Source organism: Rhinolophus sinicus, chromosome 5 (assembly GCF_057876585.1).
Source record: "Rhinolophus sinicus isolate RSI-liver-muscle chromosome 5, RSI-T2T, whole genome shotgun sequence".
Taxonomy (NCBI): Eukaryota; Metazoa; Chordata; class Mammalia; order Chiroptera; family Rhinolophidae; genus Rhinolophus; species Rhinolophus sinicus.
Genome location: NC_142505.1, coordinates 52,991,211 through 53,013,728, shown reverse-complemented (window position 1 = coordinate 53,013,728; position 22,518 = coordinate 52,991,211). Strand labels below are relative to the sequence as shown.

General features: G+C 37.0%; 1 protein-coding gene and 1 non-coding gene across 4 annotated transcripts in view; both read left to right on the top strand.

The window, feature by feature from the left end:
• The window catches only part of CFAP20DC (CFAP20 domain containing), a 259,596-nt gene that overhangs the window by 10,329 nt on the left and 226,749 nt on the right, over window positions 1-22,518 (top strand). For all 3 annotated transcript variants that reach the window (XM_019724118.3, XM_074313195.2, XM_019724119.3), the window contains exons 3-4: window positions 5,295-5,388; window positions 11,886-11,958. In XM_019724118.3, the coding sequence (XP_019579677.3) occupies window positions 5,295-5,388; window positions 11,886-11,958 (167 nt within the window). The remainder of the gene's footprint in view (window positions 1-5,294; window positions 5,389-11,885; window positions 11,959-22,518) is intronic.
• On the top strand, window positions 5,404-5,507 carry LOC141567417 (U6 spliceosomal RNA). Its single transcript, XR_012490000.2, has one exon. It is a non-coding gene; the product is annotated as a U6 spliceosomal RNA (small nuclear RNA).

The window sequence follows — 22,518 nt, the reverse complement described above, 5'->3', positions numbered from 1 at the left end:
TGTGTTCCAATGTTCATTGCAGCTTTATTTACAGTGGCCAAGATGTGGAAACAACCAAAATGTCCTTCAGTAGATGAATGGATAAAGAAGTTGTATATATACACAATGGAATACTATTCAGCGGTAAGAAAAGATGATATAGGACCATTTGTGACAACATGGTTGGATCTTGAGATTATAATGCTAAGCGAAATAAGTCAGAGAGAAAAAGTAGAGAACCATATGATTTCACTGATGTGTGGTATATAAACCAAAAACAACAAAAGAGCAAGACAAACAAATGAGAAATACAAACTCATAGACACAGACAATAGTTTATGGTTACCAGAGGGTAAGGGTGGAGGGGGGTGGTAGATGAGGGTAAAAAGGATCAAATATATGGTGATGGAAGGAGAACTGACTCTGGGTGGTGAACACACAATGGGATTTATAGATGATGTAATACAGAATTGTACACTTGAAATCTGTGTAACTTTACTAACAATTGTCACCCCAATAAACTTTAATTTAAAAAAATGATTATTGATGGGTACACAGTTATTGCCATTTTATTATTCATATTTTTTATTTTTGTTAGTTTGCTTCATTTCTCCTTTCTTCTTGTTGAAAAAGTCTTTAACATTTCTTGTAATACTGTCTTGGTGGTAATGAATTCCTTTAACTTTTTCTTATCTGGGAATTTCTTCAATTTTAAGTGATAGCCTTGCTTGGTAGAGTATTCTTGGTTGTAGGCCCTTCCTTCTCATCACTTTGAATATTTCCTGCCACTGCCTTCTGGCCTGCAAAGTTTCTGTTGAGAAATCAGCTGATGGTCTTACGGGAGCTCCCTTGTGAGAAACTAGTTGTATTTCTCTTCCTGCTTTTAGGATTCTCTCTATGTCTTTAACCTTTTCCATTTTAATAATGATGTGTCTTGGTGTAAACCTGTTTAGGTTCATCTTGTTTGGGACTCTGCGATTCCTGGGCTTGTATGTCATTTTTCTTCACTGGATTAGGGAAGTTTTCAGTCATTATTTTTCAACTAGTTTTTTGATCCCTGGCTTCTCCCCTTCACTTTCTGATATTCCTATCATGCAAATATTGTTGTGCTTGATGTTGTCCCACAGGTCCCTTAAACTATCTTCATTGTATTTTTTTTTCTTTTTGTTGTTCTGATTTGGTCTTTTCTGCTACCTTGTCTTCTAAATTGCTGATTCGATCCTCTGCTTCATCTAATCTGCTATTGATTCTTTCTAGTATATTTTTAATTTCAGTTATTGTGTTCTTTATTTCTGATTGGTTCTTGTTTCTATGTCTTTCTTTATGCTTCCTATGTCTTTGTTGAAATTCTCACTAAGTTCCTTAAACATTATTATAGCCAGAGTTTTAAGCTCTGTCTGTGGTAGGTTGGTTGCTTCCATTTTATATAGTTATATAGCTGGAGTTTTCTCCTGTTCTTTTTTTTAGGACATGTTTCTTTGTTTCCTTATTCTGGCTGCTTCTCTGTGTTTGCTTCTGTGTGTTAGGTAGATCTTCTATGTATCTCAGTCTTTGCTGGGTGGCCCTATATAATATGTGTCCTGTGTGGTCCAGTGGCACAGTCTCCTTGATCTCCTGTTCGTGTATTCCAGGAGTATCCCTTGAGTGTGCTGTGTGTGTTCTGTTGTAATTGAGCCTTGTTTGCTTTGGGCACATCAGTGGGTGGGATTGACTCCCAGGCTGATTGACAGTGAGACTATGCCCAAGTGTAGGAGCTGCTGGGTGGGGTCTGACTCCCTCAGAGGAGGATTCATCCCTGCGGGCTCTTGTCTCTGTTGAGACCCCCCTTTGAGTGTGCTTCTTGTGGGGCTAACCAGGTAATGCTCTGGTGTGGTCTTAAGCTGGCCTCTGCGTGTGTTGTTTCTGGTGTCTCTTGGGATGTGCTCCCATACAGACCAATTTCAGCCTTGTGGGTTACCGGCCTGCAGCTCTCTGGTAGAAGCCACAAAGCTATGTGGTTGGCTGCTGCCTGTGCTGGACCTGAGGTTGTGTTTGGGTGGCCTCACACATACACCAAGCCTGGCTGCCACCAGTGGTGAGCCTGAGGCAGTTTAGCAAAAGACCCAGTGTGCCCTAGGCCTATTGCCACCCGCTGACTATTTGTAAATCTTAGCCTTTGAAAGAACCTCCTTAGCTGCTTGGGCTAGGCTGGTTGTCCTGGTGGTATTCAGCGTGCCCTCAATGATACAGCCCTAGCTGCATGGGGTGGGGTCCCAGAGAGTCCTGAGGCGTGGCTGTTAGTTTTAACAAAGTTAATGCACATTCAGTTCTTATGCAGCCTGGACTGCGACTTCTTCACACAGCACCTAGAGAACATTGCAGCCAGCCACTGCCCACCTCAGATTCATGAATTTCCAAGAGCTGCCCAAGAATGGCTGAGGCACAGGTTTTGGTTCACCACCTAAAGCTCCCTGGGCTTTCCTGGGCCATCTGCCACTGCAGAAGGCTTCCCCTAAGCTTGTGGGGCAGGGCTGGCCACCCAGGAGCCAAGAGTTACCCTGGCACTGAAGCTCTAGGTAGTCGGGGTAGGGTTTTGGGAGCTAAGGGTTGTGATCGGTGGTTTCTACAAAGGCAATGCAGTGTGAGCTCCCGCACCAGTGCTGGGCCGGTGACCACCCCACAAAAATGCCCTGAGAACACAGCCAGCCACCGCCTACCCAGGCCCGCAGCTTCCCGAGAGTTGCCCAAGAGACGCTGCAGTGCTGGTCTTGAGTCACCGTCCACCAGCAGACGTTTCCCAAGCAGCCGTGGGCCATCCAATGCTACAAAAAGGCTTCTGCAGCCTGTGGGGGTGGGGCCTGCAGACCACCAGTCAAGAGTGCCCTGGACAGTGTAACACCACCCGTAGGGGGTGGGGGTAGACCCAGCCCGTCACCAAGGTGGTGCACAGGCGCCGGAATCCACCTGACCAATGTGGTCCTAGATTTGACACTTTGAGGGAGGGTTCCACCATGAAAAGATGGCACTCTCCTATAGGACACACCTGTGTCAACCTCCCCATAGGGACAACAATGGCTCCTATCCCTCCAGCTCTCACCCCTGAAGCCACACAACTCAGTCTTTCCCCACACGTCCCTGGGCCTAAGGAGCTGCTACCCCTCCACCAGAGACGAGGTGAGTGTCTGCAAGCAAGTGAGTCTGTGTGTGGACTCCACAAGAGGTCATCTGGGTTTCCAGCTCCCTTCCATCTCACCAGGATGGGCAGACAGAGTCCTTGCTGATTTTCACTGTCAGATGTGTAGGAGCTCTTCTTCCTGGCACAGATCCCCTGGGCTCGGGCGCTCTGCATGGGATTGGGACACCTCTATCCCTCCTGGTGTTCAACTAATATCTGTGGGTTTAGGGTCAGCGCATTTCGCGTCTCACCCCCTTTCCACTGGTCTCAATGTGGCCTCTTTACATCCTTGTTATAGGGGTGCTGTTCGGCTAGTCTTCAGATGATTCTTGAGGTTGATCTATAATTTATTTGTAATTTTTGTGTGATCCTGGGATACAGTAGGCATAACATTTACCTAATCTGCCGTCTTGAACCTTTCCCCCACCTCCTGTTATGTTCTTAGTCTCTAAAATAATTGTTTCTCCATTATCTTCAGGTTTTCAACCACCAACTCCTTACCTACAGCCCAACCCACACCCAGACAGGCTCTCTTCACTCACTCACTAGAAGACCTCATGCCCCATTTCATGGGACAAACCAATGCCATCAGGTAGAAACTACTTCAGCTTGCTGCCACCAGAACTAAAAACCTATATCCATCCCTATCTTTTTCTGTTTCTCTTCTCTCCAGTACAATCAAGAGAAAAAATGGCTTTCTAGGTATCTTGTTCTATGGATAATTTTTTTAAACTACTAATTGAGTGCTTTCTGTTTGCGAAGCACAGCATTAAGTACATTACATATGTTATATAATCTACACACTAGCTTTGTGAGATAAGTACTTTTATGCCTATTTTATAAATGATAAAACTGAGGCATGAAGAGTGTAAGCAACTTGCTCAAAATTGTACAGCTCTTACTATGAATAAGAGCTGGGTGGGTATATAGCAGGGAGATTAGGACAGGCTTCCCAGAGGAAATGACATTTGATTTCCAAGAGCTAACGAGGCACTGGGTGGGGCTGTTGGAGAGAAGTAGTTTCAGGCAAAGGGAAAAGCATGTACAAAGTCCTGCGTCAGGAGAGAGCTTAGAATTTTTAAGAAACTGCAAAAAGGTTACTAAGGCTGGGATTCAGAGAGAAGAGTGAGTGCAAGATAGGAGATGAAACTTGGTAAACTGGGTAGAGACCAGGCTACCAGGGGCTTACAGACCTTGTTGAAGATTTTGGTAAGCTGTTGGAAGGTTTTAACCTGTATGCGGATGGAATAAATAATAAGCTTGGTGTGTATATGTCCATTTCAAATACATAAGAGATGCTATTGTGATGGATATAATACAAATTCAAATATTACTTACTTCTTACTAATCACTAGTTACAATGCATTTCTTAACATACATAAAAATGAAGCATAGAAGGATGTGTGAAATGTTTTGATGTGAAAAGAGGGCTTTTATGCTCAAAGATTGTGAATTTGCTCCAAGATAAAGAAATAAGCATTTACATTATCACTGACTCATGGAAATTGGACTCTGACCTGTAAGAGCGTTTTCATATCCAGGTTTGTTTTGTTTTGTATTGTTTCTGTTTCGCCTACCTTAGTTTTTTAGGTCACCGTAATTGTAGCACTGTAATTTGTACTGAGTTTAATTATATGGTGTAAAACTTCAAGTTAGAGTACTAGTGAAAAAAAGGCAATGATTAATTCTGTATTAAATGGTGTAGAACTTCAAGTTAGAGCACTAGTGAAAAAAAGGCAATGATTAATTCTGTATGAGCCATGGCCAGAAACCAAGGAACTTCCAGACTGGATATAACATAGGTTAGAGATTTATTGTATTGTAAGGGGGAGTGATGTTCAGCCTGTACTATTAGACAGAAATACACAGATTAAAGGAGAGGAAGGGAAAAGATACTGGAAACTCTAAGTTGGGAACTGGGGAATCCCTAAACTGGGAAAACTTCTCATCATTTTGAGGAAGAGTGTCTTGATGTAGCAGAGGGTTTGCCAAGTGGCCTAGTGTGGCTCTCTATTCCAGTTCCCAGCAAGTCTCAGGCTAAGAGCAGCGTCAAGTCATTTGAATCTGGGACTTTTTTCCTGTATGTTTGAAGGTCCAATTTTATAATAGAAGCCAAATAAAATATGCTTTAATTACCACTGTTTTCATTTTTGTTCTATAGGAGTTTGATAAAGAAGTTAAAAGTTTTGTGTTTGTCCTGGAAGGCAGCAGCCAAACAAACAAAATTCAGTTACCAAAGGAGAATAAGCAAATCCGTAAGTAAGATTTTTAGTATTGAACTTAACATTTGATGCTTAAATTGGGAACCACACAAAGATTAGCATGGCCTCTGCGCAAGGATGACAGGCAAATTCATGAAGCGTTCCATTAAAAAAAAAGTATACTTTGAAGTCTCATACGTAGGCATTAATTTGACTTTTATTGGCATCTGTTGACATGAAGTGATAGGTGTTTTTTTGTTTGTTTGTTTGTTTTAATTTAGAAAGTAGCCTTATGCCGGGCTTAAAAAAAAAAAAAATTCTACCTCACTGTTTACTAGAAATATAGATAGCAATACTTTTAAGATTTAAAAATTATCTAATAACCATTAATTATAATTGTAATGGTATGTGTTGACTGCTTACTATGTGCTTATGACTTTCTAAGCATTTCACATTTATTAACTCTTTTAATCCTCACAATAGCTCTTTTCTGGATGAGCACACTGAGGTTGGTTCCTCGTCAAATAATCAGGTAGTTAAGGCTAAGCTTTGAAATAAACTCAGGAGTTCCTAAATGATAGGAAATTAATTTGCAAAAAAAAAAAAATTATATAAACTACTATAGGAGGCATTATTTAGTGACACATCAACTTAGATACCTTTAGAAATACTAATATCTAATAAGTATAGGTATTTATATGTGTTTCAACAAAAGCCCAAAGAGTAGATTCCAATTCTTACTTACTTTCGAAATTAGGATCAGCATTTTAAAGTAGAAGCAATCCTTAGAGATCACCTTTTAGCATCAGAAGTCCAGTTATTGGCAGAACTGGGGTTAAAGTTCAAGGCTCTCTCACCAAATTAGGCTTTGAGCAAACTTGATGTGATTTAAGAAGTATAATTCTTCAGAATAATTAGTCAGATGTTCATCCACTTTGTCCTATGGTTTAACTGTAGTTTTTAGGTAATGTAGCAAATACAAGTAGCCAGTATTTTTTACATTCATCACTTATTCCTTCCTTCATTCAGTAACAACATTTATTGATTACCTACTGTATACCAGTACTATAAAAATACCTGTTCTTGGTACCTGATTTTCTCATTTTAAATCAGTTTTCTAAACTTTCATAGGCTCTGTGCTTTATCTACGATTTCAAACTACTACATGCATATTTTGGATTTCTGAGATGTAAACCAAGCCATAAAAATTGTTGATGGAAGATGATTCATTTTAAAGTAAAATACTAAAGTAAACTAAACAGAACCTAAAAAGAAGGAATAATCATTGTTATTTATTTTTAATTTACTACAATTTAAAAATCATGATTTCTTCATAGTTCCTGTTTTTGTTTTTAATAGCAGAGTTTTTTCATTCCCTCAAAAATTTATATGTATAAATAAGGTGAACTAAGATGAGCCAGGGAAATGTGTCTGAAACTGTAGGTTATTCTTCTTCAGGAGACATGGTCCATCTTCTTTAAGGATATTGACTTTGTGAAATAGATACATTTGATTTGCAGGAACATGACTTTAGTCTAAGCCTGTGTTCTTTTGTTTTTTTCTTATTGTTGGCCTGTACTTCCATGTAATGCCCTCAGCATCTATGTACAGATCATGTTATTGACAAAATCAAATCACTTCTAGTAAACTTTCTCAAGTTGGCTCTGAAAAATACCGTGTTTCCCCAAAAATAAGACCTAGCTGGACGATCAGCTCTAATGTATCTTTTGGAGCAAAAATTAATATAAGACCTGGTCTTATATTATATTACATTACATTACATTACATTATACCTGGTATATTATGTTATATTATATTATGTTATGTTATATTATATTATATTATATTATATTATATTATATTATACTGGGTCTTATAGTAAAATAAGACCGGGTCTTATATTAATTTTTGCTCCAAAAGATGCATTAGAGCTGATTGTCTGACTAGATCTTATTTTCAGGGAAACAGGGTATTTGTCCTGTATTAAAGTCTCAGTGACTAAAGAGAAACTCTCCTTTCCTACTTCTACTTAAGATTTTTCTATAAATAAAAAACGTTATGGGTTATAATTGCTTTTTAAACCCAAAGATGATAGTTTTAATTGGAAGAAACAGATGAATCTTTTAATGTATTTCTTGTACAATGCCCTGTAATTAAAAGTTAATCTGGCTCTTTTGTAGCATGTGCAGCACTGTCACAAATGACACAGTTTATATAGTCTGTCCTGTACTAATGCCTTTAAGATTAATTATTTGTAATTTTTGATAACAAAACTTTATAGTTATTTTTGCTCATATAAAATAACCTTAGTGAAGTTGTTATGGTTAAATTCAAACTAAATGGCATGACTTGAATAGAGAATTGGCTTTCAATTAACATTTCTAAATTTAGTTCAGTGATCATTATGTATTTACTTGACTTTAGGTACCTCATATATGTTTCCAACCATATTAGGTACTTATGAAGAAAGTTTAATAATGAAATAAGTACATTTATCTTTTCATTTTAAATAGTAATATTTCTGAATAACATTTGAGCATCTCTAAATATGTCAAAGTTTTGTTTTCGTTTTTTGTTTTTTACTAAGAATCTTATCAAATAAAGGAAAGTGATATTGATTATCAGATTGTGCACTTCTCCAGTGCAGGAATCTTGCATCATCTATTTTGTACCCCTAACTTTGTGTATTGTGTATAGTTGGTGTTTAAATTTGCCACATTAAGAAACTATAACAATGTAGGTTAAAATTTGCAATTGTAACCAGCTGGCCTTGATAATGAGACTTGAGTAAATCGTTAGCCAAATAAAGAAATCAATCCATGCTGCTCTTCACCCTGGAACATGCTACATAGAGAGTTGCCCATATGAGAAGCAGCTCTGTCGCACATAAACATCTATCATTTGGATGGTCTGCTCTGGGACTTTCTGTTCAAGGGTCATCTTTGAAACCTTTCCCCCCCACATCTGTCTGTGGCATCTGAATCTAATGATATGTCTCTCCAGATCAGCACCCCTGGAGCTTTGTATTGCTCTAAGTTTCAGCAGCTGTAAGAGGATGAGGTCATCTTTATGAATTTTCCCACCAGGGCTCATCCTGCCCCATTTGGTATTCTTTTTAAAATAAATCTCATTATGATTTCCTCCTTTTAAAGCCCTTCGATGGCTTTGACCTTACCACTCTACTGTTAGTGCCCTGTCAACGTCACGAGTGATCTTGCATTCCTGAATCCCATGGCTGGTTCTCATCCCTCCTCTTACTTAACGTACCAGCAGCGTTTGACAAGGTTCACTCCCTCCTCCTTGTTATATTTTCTTTACTCATCTCCCAAGGTGCCCAAACTCCTAATTTTCATTCTACTTCACGGGTCTTCCTTCTTAGTTTCCTTTCATGGTTCTTCCCCAACTTAGCTCTTGACCTTCTATCTACATTTACTCCCTTGGTTATCCTCTCTAGTCGCCTGGTTTTAAATACCATCTCTGTCTCACTCCAGCTTACATTTCCAGCTCAGACTTCTCTCCCAAATTCCAGACTTCTATTTTCAGTTGCTATTTAACATTTCTACTTGGACAGCTTTCCCCTAGAAACTTCCCCTCCTTTCCTGCAGACAGCCCCATCTCGGTTGTTAGCAACTTGTGTTCTCAATTATTCACACCAAAGACTCTTAAATCAGCCTGATTTTTCTTCTCTTTATTCAGTCCATCAGGAAGATCTTGTTGGTTCTGTGTTTAAATTAGATTCAGAGTCTGACTACTACTTGCCACCTCCAATGCTACCACTCTGGTCCAAGCCACCAGCATCTCATGCTTGGAATACTGCAGTAGTCTTCTAATTGGCCTCCCTATTTCTGACTTGCCTCCCGTTGTGTATGTAGAGGCTAGAGTGATACCTTTAAACATAAGGCACTCCTTTGCTGAAAATGCCCCATCTGTTTCAAAGTAAAAACCAAACATCTCTAGGACCCTGCAGTATCTGGTACCATCTTAACTCTATGACTTTATCTCCTATTACGCTTTCCCTTGTTCACTCTGCTGTAGTCGTACAGGTCTCTTTGCGTTTTCCTGGTACCCTATGGTCTTAGCATCTGTGCACAAGCTATGCCTAGAGCTTTCTTTTCCAAAATAGCTGCGTGGCTCACACTCTCCCCTTTTTCAGGCCATTACTAAAATGCCATCTCCTCAATGAGGGCCCATCCTGACCTGTGCTTTAGGCCCTTTCCACAGTTTTGATCCCTTTTGCCATGCTCTACTTTTCCCAATAGTACTTATCACTATTTACTATGCCATTTATTTATTATGTTTTGTTTTGTTTTGTTTTTCTCACCATCAGCAGAAAGCTAAGTCCCACCAGCACAGAAATTTAGTCTATTTTGTTCACCTATAACAGTGCCTAGCACATAGTGGACATCCAGTAAATCTATGTTGAATCAATTGATGAATATGAGTGGCTTCCCATTGATTTTAGGCTTACTCATATTCTTCACATGGCCTTCAGTGATTGAGTTCCTAGCTATTTGCCAGCCTTGCTTCCTGCTGCTTTTCCCCTTCTGTCCCTCCTACCTGCCCTTTAGGCCTTTACATTCACCTAACCTACTATGGCCTTTTTCATCACGTGATAGAGTATTCCCTCTCCCTATATAATGTAGACATGAAGAGTCAGTTTAAATTTACTAGGCCACTGGAAAAAACATTACTGTAGAGTTTACTTAGCTCTTCTGACACACAGGATCAGTATGCCAAATGTTATTACAGTACTTTTTTCTTTATCAGGTCATCACCATATGTATTGCCATACTTCTTTTAATCTTAGAAGTGAAGCCTTTTGGAAACTAGGGCTTCTATATTGAGAGAGTTGAATTATAAAGGTTTCATTTTCTGAGGGCAAGTGTCTTTCATATCTGAAAATGTTCATACAAAAATAGCCTGTATGTGGAGCTCTTTGTGTTTGAAGAGAACAGTGCTGATTCGGTGAGATTTGTGACATAAACCAGGGTTCTTTTGTAAAGACTGATTTCATTTATCCTGGTGCTCTCTCGGCTCTGTTTACAAAGGCCATTGTGTGATGGAAAAATACTATAGGGCCAATCAATGGAAGGTGGAAGAGAGAGATTAATGGTGGTTTATTTAGGTTGGCCTCATTTTGATGTCTGTCTTTGGTTTTGTAGTCCAGGATTCTGGTTGCCTTACTGGCTTTCCCCATAAATGTGGTAGAATCTTATTCCTAGAGAATTTTCTAAGGTCAGAGCCTGTTATTCCCTATTTTCATTGCATTGCTTAGTCTACAGATGGCTCTCTGGAACAGTTTATAATAATCTTAGTGTTTTAAGCAAAAGTTACCTTTGTATGCTTGATTTTAGAATCTTAAGCATATTAGATCAAATATGTTTATTTTTTAGAAACTAAATTTCAGGTAAAATATAGAAAACGGTTTAAGTTGTTCAGGAATGTTGTAAAATAAGTTTACCAAAGAAATTCTGAATCAGAATGTCTTCATATAGACTATTCAAACATGTATTGTTATTTGACAATACTTAAATTTGTTAAGCCTACTAAGTCAGATGAAAAGAAAATAGCATGCATTTTAAACCAGCTGTCTTTATTTATCCATGTGTTGGCCTGTAGTAGGAGAGGTTCACAGATAAATCAAGAAATCTCCATTTCCTACCCAAAGTCCCACATCAGGAAAAAAGTTTCTAAAAGGCATGTTTTGGGGGGAAGTGGTGCTAAAACATCCATTAATAACATCATAATTGACAAATCAAGAAAAGTCCAAAACCTAAGAGAAAAGGAATTAAGTGAATGAGTCTGATATAAAAGCAATTGACTTTTGAAGCAGTTGTAAACTTCACCTATCAAAGGTGCCATAGGGATTGGTTTTTCTGCAACTATTTTTAATCCAGATGAAGCTAGTGATGGAGAATAAAAGTTATCAGTTGTTAATTTGTGAGCATTAACTTAATTAAAAGTGTGTTAAATTAACAAAAAGTATTATAAATGTAAATATGTTCCTTCATCCGTCTCAGTATAGACACCATATTTAAAACCATATAAACTAGATATGGCTCATCAAACCTTCAGTTATAGTTGTAGTAATTAGAATTGTCTTTCTTGATCTATTGTTTTTTAGTTAGGTTTTTTAGTATAGTTAAAACTGTCAGTAAATAAAAAGAATTGCCACATGCTGTGGTGGCTGCCTTGATGGGAATCTGTAGTTCAATTTTATATCTCTATTAATGCAGTTCTATGTGTACTTTCTCTCACAACCTAATAAAAATAGTAAATAAAAAATTACTTTTTAAAATTTCATAAAAATTCCACCAAGACCACAGATGGGACTTTAAAAGGCAGCGTTTGTTGTTAGAATTTGATTTGCTTTTCATAAATTTTTTGCTTTCATAATGAGGTTGTAACTCATGGGTAGTGTTATTGCAGCTGTATATGTTAATTGAAATACTAAGAACTTGAACTTGTTGATGGTGTGTGATTGTGTTTGTTTATATGCACATATAAATGGTTTGGACGTATGAATGTATGTTTTCCCCCTCTCATTCTAGTTGGACTGATCCAGAGGTTTCTTGTACTTCAAATTTACATACCCCTGGGACAAGACTTCTCCACCGAATTGCTGTAAGATATATAGAACTTCTTTCAATGTTTTATGTGTATTAGACATTTGATCAATTGGAGCAATATGAATAGTCATTAATTACAAGTGGCAGTTTTTGCATTAAAGAGCAGTGACTTATTAAGTCGACACGAAGTAATTAAATTAATTTAATCGTATTTCTTAGATATCACTGTAGTCTGGCAGTCCTCCCCTACGGGGAGGAAGCAAACTTCATCTGTTTAAGAAAATATCAAAGGATTGTGAATTTGGCAATAAACAGCCTATAACTTGAAGAAATAAATAATCCAAAAGTTTGAGATTTGGGTTCAAATAGGGGTGATGTTACGTTTTGTACTGTCTACTATTCAAAGCTATATTTGATTTAAAAATGATTGAAATACCCCATTGTAATGTTGTTTATTTTAGAAATATTCATCCTTTTTGTTTATACATAGATGGCTCTGAATAGATTTGTTTTAAATGGCCTTGCTGTGAACAGATTGTTTAGCAAAAATGAGAATGTACAACTTTTACTCAATTGTACTATCTGTTGTCTGAGATGATTCTGAGAATGAACACATTTGATCTGTATACTCACGTAGAATTGAATAATTAAGATTTAATTAATACATTTGTATACTTTCATTACATTACATTTAAGGTATGCTATTTTCTAATTTTTCTTTGTAATTAATAGCTGTCCAAGGTCTAAGCTTAAGCTGTTATTTTCCCTGCTGGAATAAATGGCTTTTCCTGTTAATGAAGGTAATTTTGAACTAGTTACACTGGTACAAACTAAGAGAAAAAAGTGTTGCTGGAGACTAGGGGATGCCTCCACCCTGGGAAGGCCCAGAGAAGGGGCTTGGAGCAGTGGGTTCTTGGCGGAGTGCAGGAAAGAATTCAGGCAGCAGCCCACATAAAAGTAAAGCAAGGATCAGTTTATTCAAGCAGAGGAGAAGGAAGAAGCAGGCTACTCCATAGACAGAGCTACACCACTTCTGTCGCGTTTAACCTATTATCGGTGTTTCTTTAATTAGGGGCTGTACATTGAAATTTGTAGGGGGAATATTCAGGGTTTTCTGGGAAAGGGCGGAGATTTCCCAGAAGGGCTCTGTTGGGGACATTTCGTGTCCTTTTATGATTTATCCATTTCCGACAATGGTGGCTCACGCTTATGCATTGTAAGGAGCATATAATGAGTCTTAAGATCACTGCCAGGTGAAAACCATGGCCATGTTGGTTCTAGCTGATCGCAGCTGGTCTTAGCTGCTTCCCAGACCACCAACCATCCATCCCATCTTGGCACCTGGACTTGAAATTTGGTGATAAATTTCAGAAGGGCAGAGATTTCTTGTCCCACAGCCAGCCCTGACTCCACAGCCTGCTTTTCATCTACCTCAAAAGGAAGAATTTCTTTCATAAAATGAGAATAACTTAAATTGAATTCATTTCTCTTTGTTTATGTGAAGTAGTATATTAACAATTTGTGCATATGTTGGTAAAATATGATTTTCACTAATCATATACAATCTTGTTTTCTTGAGTGATAAAGGATAGATGAAACAATTTATACCTTTGTTTTGTTCAACTTTAAATCTCAGTGTGAACTACCAATATTTTCTACTATTGTCTGCCTTGGTCACCAAGATTATTTAAATTAGTTCTTACAGTAACAGAGCCAAAATATTGTTTGATGCTCTTGTGTATCTTTTTCTGGTTCTACAGAAAGAGCATGTTCAAGACTCTAAAGATATTCTAAATGTACAGAGAGTACCACCATATAAAGTTGTATTTTCAATGTAGGGGAAATGGTTTTCTACCAAATGGAAGAAGGCAAATTGTATTTTATTTTTAAGCTTGTTAAGTTTCTTAACAGAGAAATCCACTTCAGTCCTTCTTATTCTCCTGATCTCTACCACTTACATTTTGAGATTCTTCAGTGAAGGGCATGCTAGTGGGTGGTCTTTTGATCAAAGCTGTGTGAGACACTGGCAGAAGCTTTTGCTGATGAACACTCTTTTTTCTATGCAAAATTAAGCTTTATTTGTGCCCCAGACCCTTGAATTTATCACCCAAGCCTAAGCAATGTACTGTTTTAACTAATTTAGTAATAATTAAAGCTTTAATTACTGAGAAATTGATAGGTATCTTAGATTTAACTTAGTCTAGCAAGAGAGCAGCTGTTATAAGCAAGCCTGACTCCTCCTTTGTTACCCTCTTGTTAATGCTGTTGCCCTATTTAAGGATGGAATAATATTTTCAGGGGTGATGGGATTACTCATTAGATTTTGAATTCAGTTGACTATAATCATAGATTCTCTTGTTCTCGTATACACATGGACAAATATTTGGATTTTCCAAATACACATGGACAAATATTCGAATTTTCCAAATGGCTTTAGTTTCATAGTTTTAACAAGATAAATATCTTACAGATAAAAGGTCAAAATTATTAAATAACATAGGGAAGACATTCTCTGTCTTGATGTGGTGAATTTATCAGATTATAATAAACTATATTAACTCTGCATTGGAATGGGTTGCTAATAGATAAAATATTTTCTGTTTTAAAAGTAATGACAGACACCATGTTTTTATAAAGAAGAAAGTAGAATAATGAGTATAAATTGTCTTTCTAACTATAGCTCTTTTTTTTCTTAAATGAAAAGGCTTTCTTTTACCACCCTTAGTGTTTTACTGTGTATCTAACAGCATGTCCCCAGGCTATTTAAAATAACACTTTTCTCTCATAAGCTTGAAAAGTCGCATTTATAAAGATACCTGTCTTCTAAAATTTTCCATTGTCAGAGTGGATGGAAGAGGCATTTTGTTTTACTAAGATACATTCACACATCAAGAGGTTTTCCTAAGTGGAGTATTGCCAGGTGGTTTATAAATTTAACAATAATTTCTTTAACATCTTCCTGTGTCTGTTACGTCCATTGGATAATTATACTGCTCAGGGGGAGGTCATGCATACGTGGGTTAGTAGATGCCTTGCAACCAGCAACAGTTCTGATTGAGGAATCATTCATTCAGTCATAAACAAATCATTGAATTCCTGTATTGTCAGGCCGTGGGTTGGGCATGGAGGAGTCACTCTACCTTGAATACACTTGTCCCTATCCTCTCTACTCTCCTAGTCCCAAACTACCATCACATTTACCTTGATGTACTGTTAGAGCATCCCAGTGGATTTCCCAGATTCTCTCTTATCTTTTTCCAATCTGGAGTCCAATCACATTGCAGCTAGAGTAATCATTCTAAAAACTCAACTGTAATTCCCATTGTACTGAAGATAAACTCTCAAATCCTTGATATTCTATGTGCTCTGGTCTCTCAAATCTCCCATCTTTTCTCATATCACTTGTCCTGTGCTCACCATTCGTCAACCGCACTGGCTTTCCCTTCCTCATACACCAGGAAAGGTCTCTTCTTCAGGTCCTGCGCACAGGTGGTTTATACCCCCATTTCTTTGCCTTGCTAATAGCTGCTCAGCCTTCTCATCACAGCTCCGTGTCCCTTCTTCAGAGAGGCCTTCTTTGATTTCCCTCAACTAAATGAGTTTCATCTCTTATGCTCTTTTCTAACACCCTGCTCTTTTCCTTCATTACAACTATACCAGCTTATAATTACATATTTACTTGATTATCTGTATTTTAGGGGTAGACTTTGAGTTCCACGAGGATAATTCCCTGTGTGTCTACCCAACATGGTAGCCCAGCACCTAAAATGCCTGGCACAAAAGTGCTGATATCTGGATGAGCGGGCAGGAGTAAACTAATGGACTGAAATGAATAAACAGAACCCAGCCTCTTTCTTCATCTAGTTTACTCTGAGAGTGAAAGATCAGGCAATTTAGAAACAACTTGATAAATGGTTTGATGACATCAGAGAAAGATCTGTGGGGAACATGTCAAGTGTTAGGTAGAAGTAATTGCATAGGCTTGGAACTGGACAGATACAGTGTCAAACCCTGCTTTACCTCTGTGGGACTTTGGACTCACCTCACCTGTGGGATGAGAGCAATAATACCTACCTCGCAGGTGTGCCATAAGAATTCAATTAGAAAATTAACATAAAGTATAATGACTAACATGTATTAAGCACTTACTGTATATACTGGACATTACTCTAAGTACTTTAATTGTTTTAGCTCAATCCTCAAAACAATCCTGTGTGGAAATCATAATTATTGCCTCTGTTTTACCATTGAGGGAACTGAAGTCCAGACAGGTTAAGGAATTTGACAGAGATTATAGACCTACTAACTCTCAGAGCCGGGATTCAAACTTGTGGTGCTCTGCCCCACCGTGCCATGCTGCCGCACTTTTAAATATTGTTAGTTTTCTATGTATACATAGATACATATGTGGTAAGGATATTTTATTTGAATTTTGGTCAAGGTGAAAGTGCCAAGCCTTCTACGTCTTTTTTATGGGCTTCTCATGATATAGTGTTATCATCAGAGTTCTTTCATTCTGAGGTGTTCCTGTTTCTGTATTTATCCTTTTGAGAGATAAATGTCTGAAAGTTAAAAGAAGATTTTTACCCCAGTGTTTTTTATTTGTTTCAGTATTTTGCATCTCAAATGTGACAATACTTATATTACACATTTAAATAAAAAAGAGAGAGCTAAGAAATAACTTTACTTCTTAATTGATTATTTTGGTCCATACCTAGGCCTTTTTTTTCTTTAACATCTAAATATTATATTATTCAAAATCCTCTACCTGTGGGTAAGATGCCTTCAGAGCTTCGTAACCTGACCAGCAATTATCCAAACACATGACATTTTGCATGTAGAACAAAAGGAGCATTTAGTATATCTAGCAATACAGTAATGGAATTCTCCCATGTTTCTGTCTTTCAATGTCAATCCGCACACACACAGAAAGTCCCCTCCCTTGCCTTTTACAAATAAACCCTACATTTTGACTTGCTTATTTCTTAGCATTAGTTGCAATTTTCATTTCCAAAGTATTTTAGTGTACCTGTGTTTCACTGTTTGACCTAAAGTTAAATGATTTGATAAATAGATTTCAAAGAATCCTTTCCGTTTGTGGTCTCTTCTGTACCGCGTCATCATGGCAGTGGGAAGCCAACAGCTCCCCTGTGTGGGTTGTTAGGTGTTTCAGAGCCTGGGGGCAGACATCTGGTGCACGAGAGGAACACCACGAACCAGAGCTCTTGGAAAAAAACCAGCTGCATCTCGAAATAGAAATCCATTGCGCTATATCTGATGCTGCCAATCACACTAGATGACTTTGGACTATTAGTTTTTGACAGGAATTGTATTCATTTTACTGAATGTTGTTAATCTGTATTAATTCCTTCATTCTGATTTTGTCCTTATCTGGATGAATTCTAAGAGACATTTTGTAGTGTTAATGCCTATAGAGAATTGACATTTTTCTCGTTTTCACTCAGCTCAACCAGAGCTTTTTCAATATATGGGAAGAAAACACTGTGAAAGCCCGTGGTGGGCATCATGTGCTATTTGGAGAGGGCATGCTTAGGCTGTGGTGCCTGTGGAATTTTATTACCAGAAAGTTTCACATGTTGAGCCCTTAGCTGTTTGGAGTACTACTTACATTTTAAATTTTGTAAGGTAAATTCTTAAAAAAAAGAGAGACCCCTAAAAGGGATACTAGTCCTTACAAATTTTAACTGATCCTTTGTGATCTTTTCATTGCAGTATTCTGAATTTGGAGTATATCTGAGTAGAGTTTAATGGTTTTAACCTAGAATTCAATCTTATAGGATTTATGATGCTCATTCTACACTTTTTGCTCTCATTCATCCTGTTGCTCTGTCCCCTAGTTACATGCCTTTAGGGGGCCAGACACTTAAATTCTGTCTCAGTTGCTTCTTCAGTAAATGGTAATGGTAATGTGACCTTTTCTCTTTTAATTGCCAGAGTTAATTGGTAATATTGTTTTTTTTTCTTTTCTAAGAAATTTTAGGAGCTTTAGGTCTATGTGGATATCAGAGCTTTTTTTTTTTCTATTTCTGTAAAATGGAAAATTGAAACATACCCATCCTACAAAGTTTTAGCACCAAAGTAATTTAATGAAAGTCATTCTTACATCACCTTGTCTGTATTATTACTGCTGAGCTAGACAAAGAGGTCAGAAGAGAAATTTAATAGAAGTTTCAGGTTCTTCTACCCTATTGAATTTTGCTCCTACCATCCCTTCTTCACTGATGTTGGAGACAGTAAACTCCTTTGAAACTTTAAATCAAGGAAAATGAATATGGCCTCACAGCTGCAGACCTGTTCTTTTCACATGTCATCGGTTTCTTTCAGCCACTTTAAAGCTACTAGAGTTGAGAGAATACCTAAATTTGATATCGTTAGGTCAGAATGACATTGGTGAGAGCTTTTGAGATTGTGTCCATTTAACCAAGCACAACTCTTCCTGTGGAAAATTTACTTTATCTCTTTAGTCATTTTGATGCCTTCCTTTGAAGAAAATAGTGATTGCTATATAGCTCTTAAGCTATTTGTAAAAAAGATGCTATCTAAGTGCAAATATATAAAATTACTATATTATCCAATGAAATCATTTATGTCACTGAGTGAATACATCTCCAAAGTATATATTTACAACTGAGTGAAAGTGGCCGATTGCTACTCTTTTTTAAACTAGAAGTATTGTGTCGTAAACTGGTAACAACATTGCAAGTGTCATTACCATTTTGAGTGCATCTCATGGCTAATTCCAACTTCTATTTTTTCTTTTTAAAATCATCAGTGTTTAAATCTCATTATTTTAATTATATCCAATTAAATGTGCTTGCATAATCAGTATATTTTGTTACATGCATTAGTAAAAAGCACTTTAAAATGCTTTGCATACTGACTTTCATAATATATTAAATTTGCATGCCTTAAAATAGGTTTTATGTGGAAGTTTTAGGTAACGTGTGGTATGTATATAAATCTGATGCCATATTCTTTGTCTATTGAGTAAATGTTCTTTGAGAAATCATTCTTTCTGGTTCTTAGTTCGGCTTATTTTACTTTTCCAAATTATTTTTAAAATACTCTTTAGACAACCTAGATACTTGTTGAAAGCTAGAATTAAATATAATAGTAGCAAAAGAAAAATTGCATGTATGGAAATATTTGGAAATGTTCTTACTCTGTAAAATTATAATGAAAGGCCATACATTTGTTAAGCGCTGTTCAGTTAAATGAGTGCCTATCCATTATCAGGGCACAAGTCGGGGTCCTGTAATGTGTTGGGTTACAGGCCTGGGAGTCATGGCTTTGTCATGTATTAGCTTGATGACCCTGGGCAAGTTGCTGAACCCTCACTGTATCACAACCTCATCTGTGCAATGGGGATGATATATATATACCTGTTTATTGAGTAATTATGAGGATTAAGTTATATATTTCCAGTACGGTAAATATTTATAATTTTACATCTCTAAATATAGATAAGAGTGCAGGGAGATTTAATTTTTAAATTGTTCTGCTGAAACATTTTGAAATAAGTTGAGCTTTTCTCTTTTCCCTGTGAAATTTTTATGACACACATCCCTGAAGAGAGGTGGAAAGCAGCTTGTCCTTGGGAGCCTGTTTGACTATTGACTCTTCCAGGTTCTCTATCTGGAAAGACGTGATCAACATAAACATGAAGGGAGAAGTGACTCCCATGGTTTGGGTATGGATGCTAGTGATTTATTTAAAATACAACTGTAGGAACTATTGGCATCCGAGTCTCAGTATGAAGGTACTTACAGGTGACCAGGCCAAGTGTAAAGAAACAACACTTGGGAAAAGTAGACAAAGCAGGTAGACTTCCAGTGATTCAGAGCATAAGAAACAGGCATTTGCTGTTCCCCCTGCCCACATTCTCCTTCACTAGCAGGGATGATTGAAGATGACTCGGAGCAAATCACAGATCTTCCAAATGCTCTTCCTTACTTGCTGTGGCAGAGTTGGGAGGATCTGTTTCATTGATACCAGTAATACATAACTCACTTTTTATTATCCGGAGAAATTTTTCAGCTGGTTTGGTTCTTCCCTCTCACTGTATTTTATTTTTATTCTGGCAGTTAATTATTTTAATTCAAAATAAAAATAATGTAAACATCTAAAAATAGAATATAATATGTATGTTATGGGACCTATTTAGTCCCTATTATAAAATTTGTAATAATTTAGGACATTTTCATTAATGGAGTATTATACAACTGTTTAATATGGAGCGAACATTCCTCGTTAGCAATTAAAATATATCCTGGAATTTTATGCAGTAATTTGACTTTGATTATGTTGGCCGGTAAGAAATACAGGGAGAAGCCCCCTATGGGGAGGGCTGGTATCGCTAGCATTTCTGATTTTTGTAATTTTTTTCCACAAATTGTAGAATTTCTTATCTGGTTTACAAATATTTTAGAATCTTTATTTGGACTCACAGAAATGACTGGTGGAGTAAAATATACGTAGTAAATCAAAAATATATCTTATAGTAGCACTTATACGTAAGTCAGTTATGACATTTATTACATAAAAGTCTTTTTTTCTATTTATTTATTTATTTATTTATTTATTTTGACAGTCAGTATTATTTTATATTAATTTCAGGTGTACAGCATAGTGGTTAAACATTTATGTAATTTAAGAAGTGGTCCCTCTGACTACTTGCCAATAACTATACATAGTTATTACCATATTATAGACTATATTCTCTATGTTTTATGTTACATTCCCATGATTATTTTGTAACTACCACTTTGACTTCTTAATCCTTTCACCTTTTTCACTCTGCCCTCTAACCGCCCCATCTATCAACCTGATAAATCTAGTAACCATCTAACACCATACATAATTATTACAATATTGTTAACTATATTCCTTATGCTATACCCTACATCCCCATGACTACTGTATAGCAACCAATTTGTACTTCTTAATCCCTTCCCGTCTTTCGTTCACCCCCCAAACTCCCCTCCCATCTGGCAACCATCAAAATGTTCTCTATATCTATGAGTTTGTTTCTGGCTTGTTTCTTAATTTTGTTCTTTAGATTCCACATATAAGTGACATCACATTGCATCTGTCTTTCTCTGTCTGACACTCCACTCAGCACAGTACTCTCTAGGTCCATCCATGCCACCACAGATGGTGAGAACCCATTCCCTTCAGTGGCCAAGCAATATTCCATTGTATATACAGAGGGTGCCCAAAAAATGTATGCACATTTTAAAAAAGGAAAAAACTGTATTCAAATTGTAATACTCAATATATACCGATAACAAAAGATGAATACAAGTCAATGTATACATTTCTTTGGCACCCGTGGTATGTGCCACCTCCTCTTTATCCATGCATCTATCAACAGACACCCAGGCTGCCTCCACATCTTGGCTATTGTAGACAATGCTGCAATGAACATATGGATGCACATGTCCCCTCACAGTAGCATTTTGGGTTTCTTCAGATAAATACCAGGAATTTCCTGGTTCCTTCTTTGTCTCTTGTTACAGCCTTTGTTTTAAAGTCTATTTTTTCTGGTATAAGTGTTGCTACCTCAGCCTTTTCTTATTTGTTTGTTTGTTTCCATTTTCATGAAATATCTTATTACCATCCTTTTTTTTCAGTCTGTGTGTGCCTTTTGATCTGAAGTGAGTCTCTTTTAGGCAGCATATGTAAGGGTCTTCTTTTCTTATCCATTCAGCCACCCTATATTTTGATTGGAGCATTTAATTCATTTACATTTAAAATAATTTTGATAGATAGTACCCTTTTACGATTCTTTTTTTTTTTTTTTTTTCATCTTAAAGTAGTCCCTCTAAGATTCCTTGTAATACTGATTTGGTGCTGATGAACCCCTTTAGCCTGTTCTTGTTTGAGAAGGTATTTATCTCTCCTTCAATTCTAAATGATAGTTTTGGTGGATAGAATAATGTTGGTCATGGGTCCTTGCTTTTGATCACTTTGAGTATTTCCTGCCAATCCCTTCTAGCTTGCAGTTTCTGTTGAGAAATCACTGACAGCCTTATGGGAACTCCCTTGTAGGTAACTAACTGCTTTTCTCTTGCTGCTTTTAAGATTCTCTGTTTGTCTTTAACTTTTGGTATTTTAATTATGATGTGTCTTGGTATGGGCCTGTTTGAGTTTATCTTGTTTTGGCCTCTGCACTTCCTCGGCTTGATATCTATTTCCTTTGCCAGGTTAGGGAAGTTTTCCATCATTGTTTCTTCAAATAGGATTTCAATTCTTTGCTCTTTTTCTTCTTCTTCTGGTACTACTATGATGCTAATGTTGGAATGTTTGATGATGTCCCAGAGGCTGCTTAAACTATCCTTATTTTTTAAATTCTTTTTAATATTTGCTGTTCTGATTGGGTGTTTTCTGTTGCCTTATCATCCAAGTTGCTGATTCAGTTCTCTGCTTCATCTAATCTACTGTTGATTCCCTCTAATGTATTCTTCATTTCAGTTATTATAGTGTTTATTTTTGATTGGTTCTTTTTTATGTTTTCTATCTCCATTTTTAGGTTTCCTTTCTCTTGGTTGAAGTTATCCCATGACCATTGAGCACTGTATAACCAGTGTTTGGA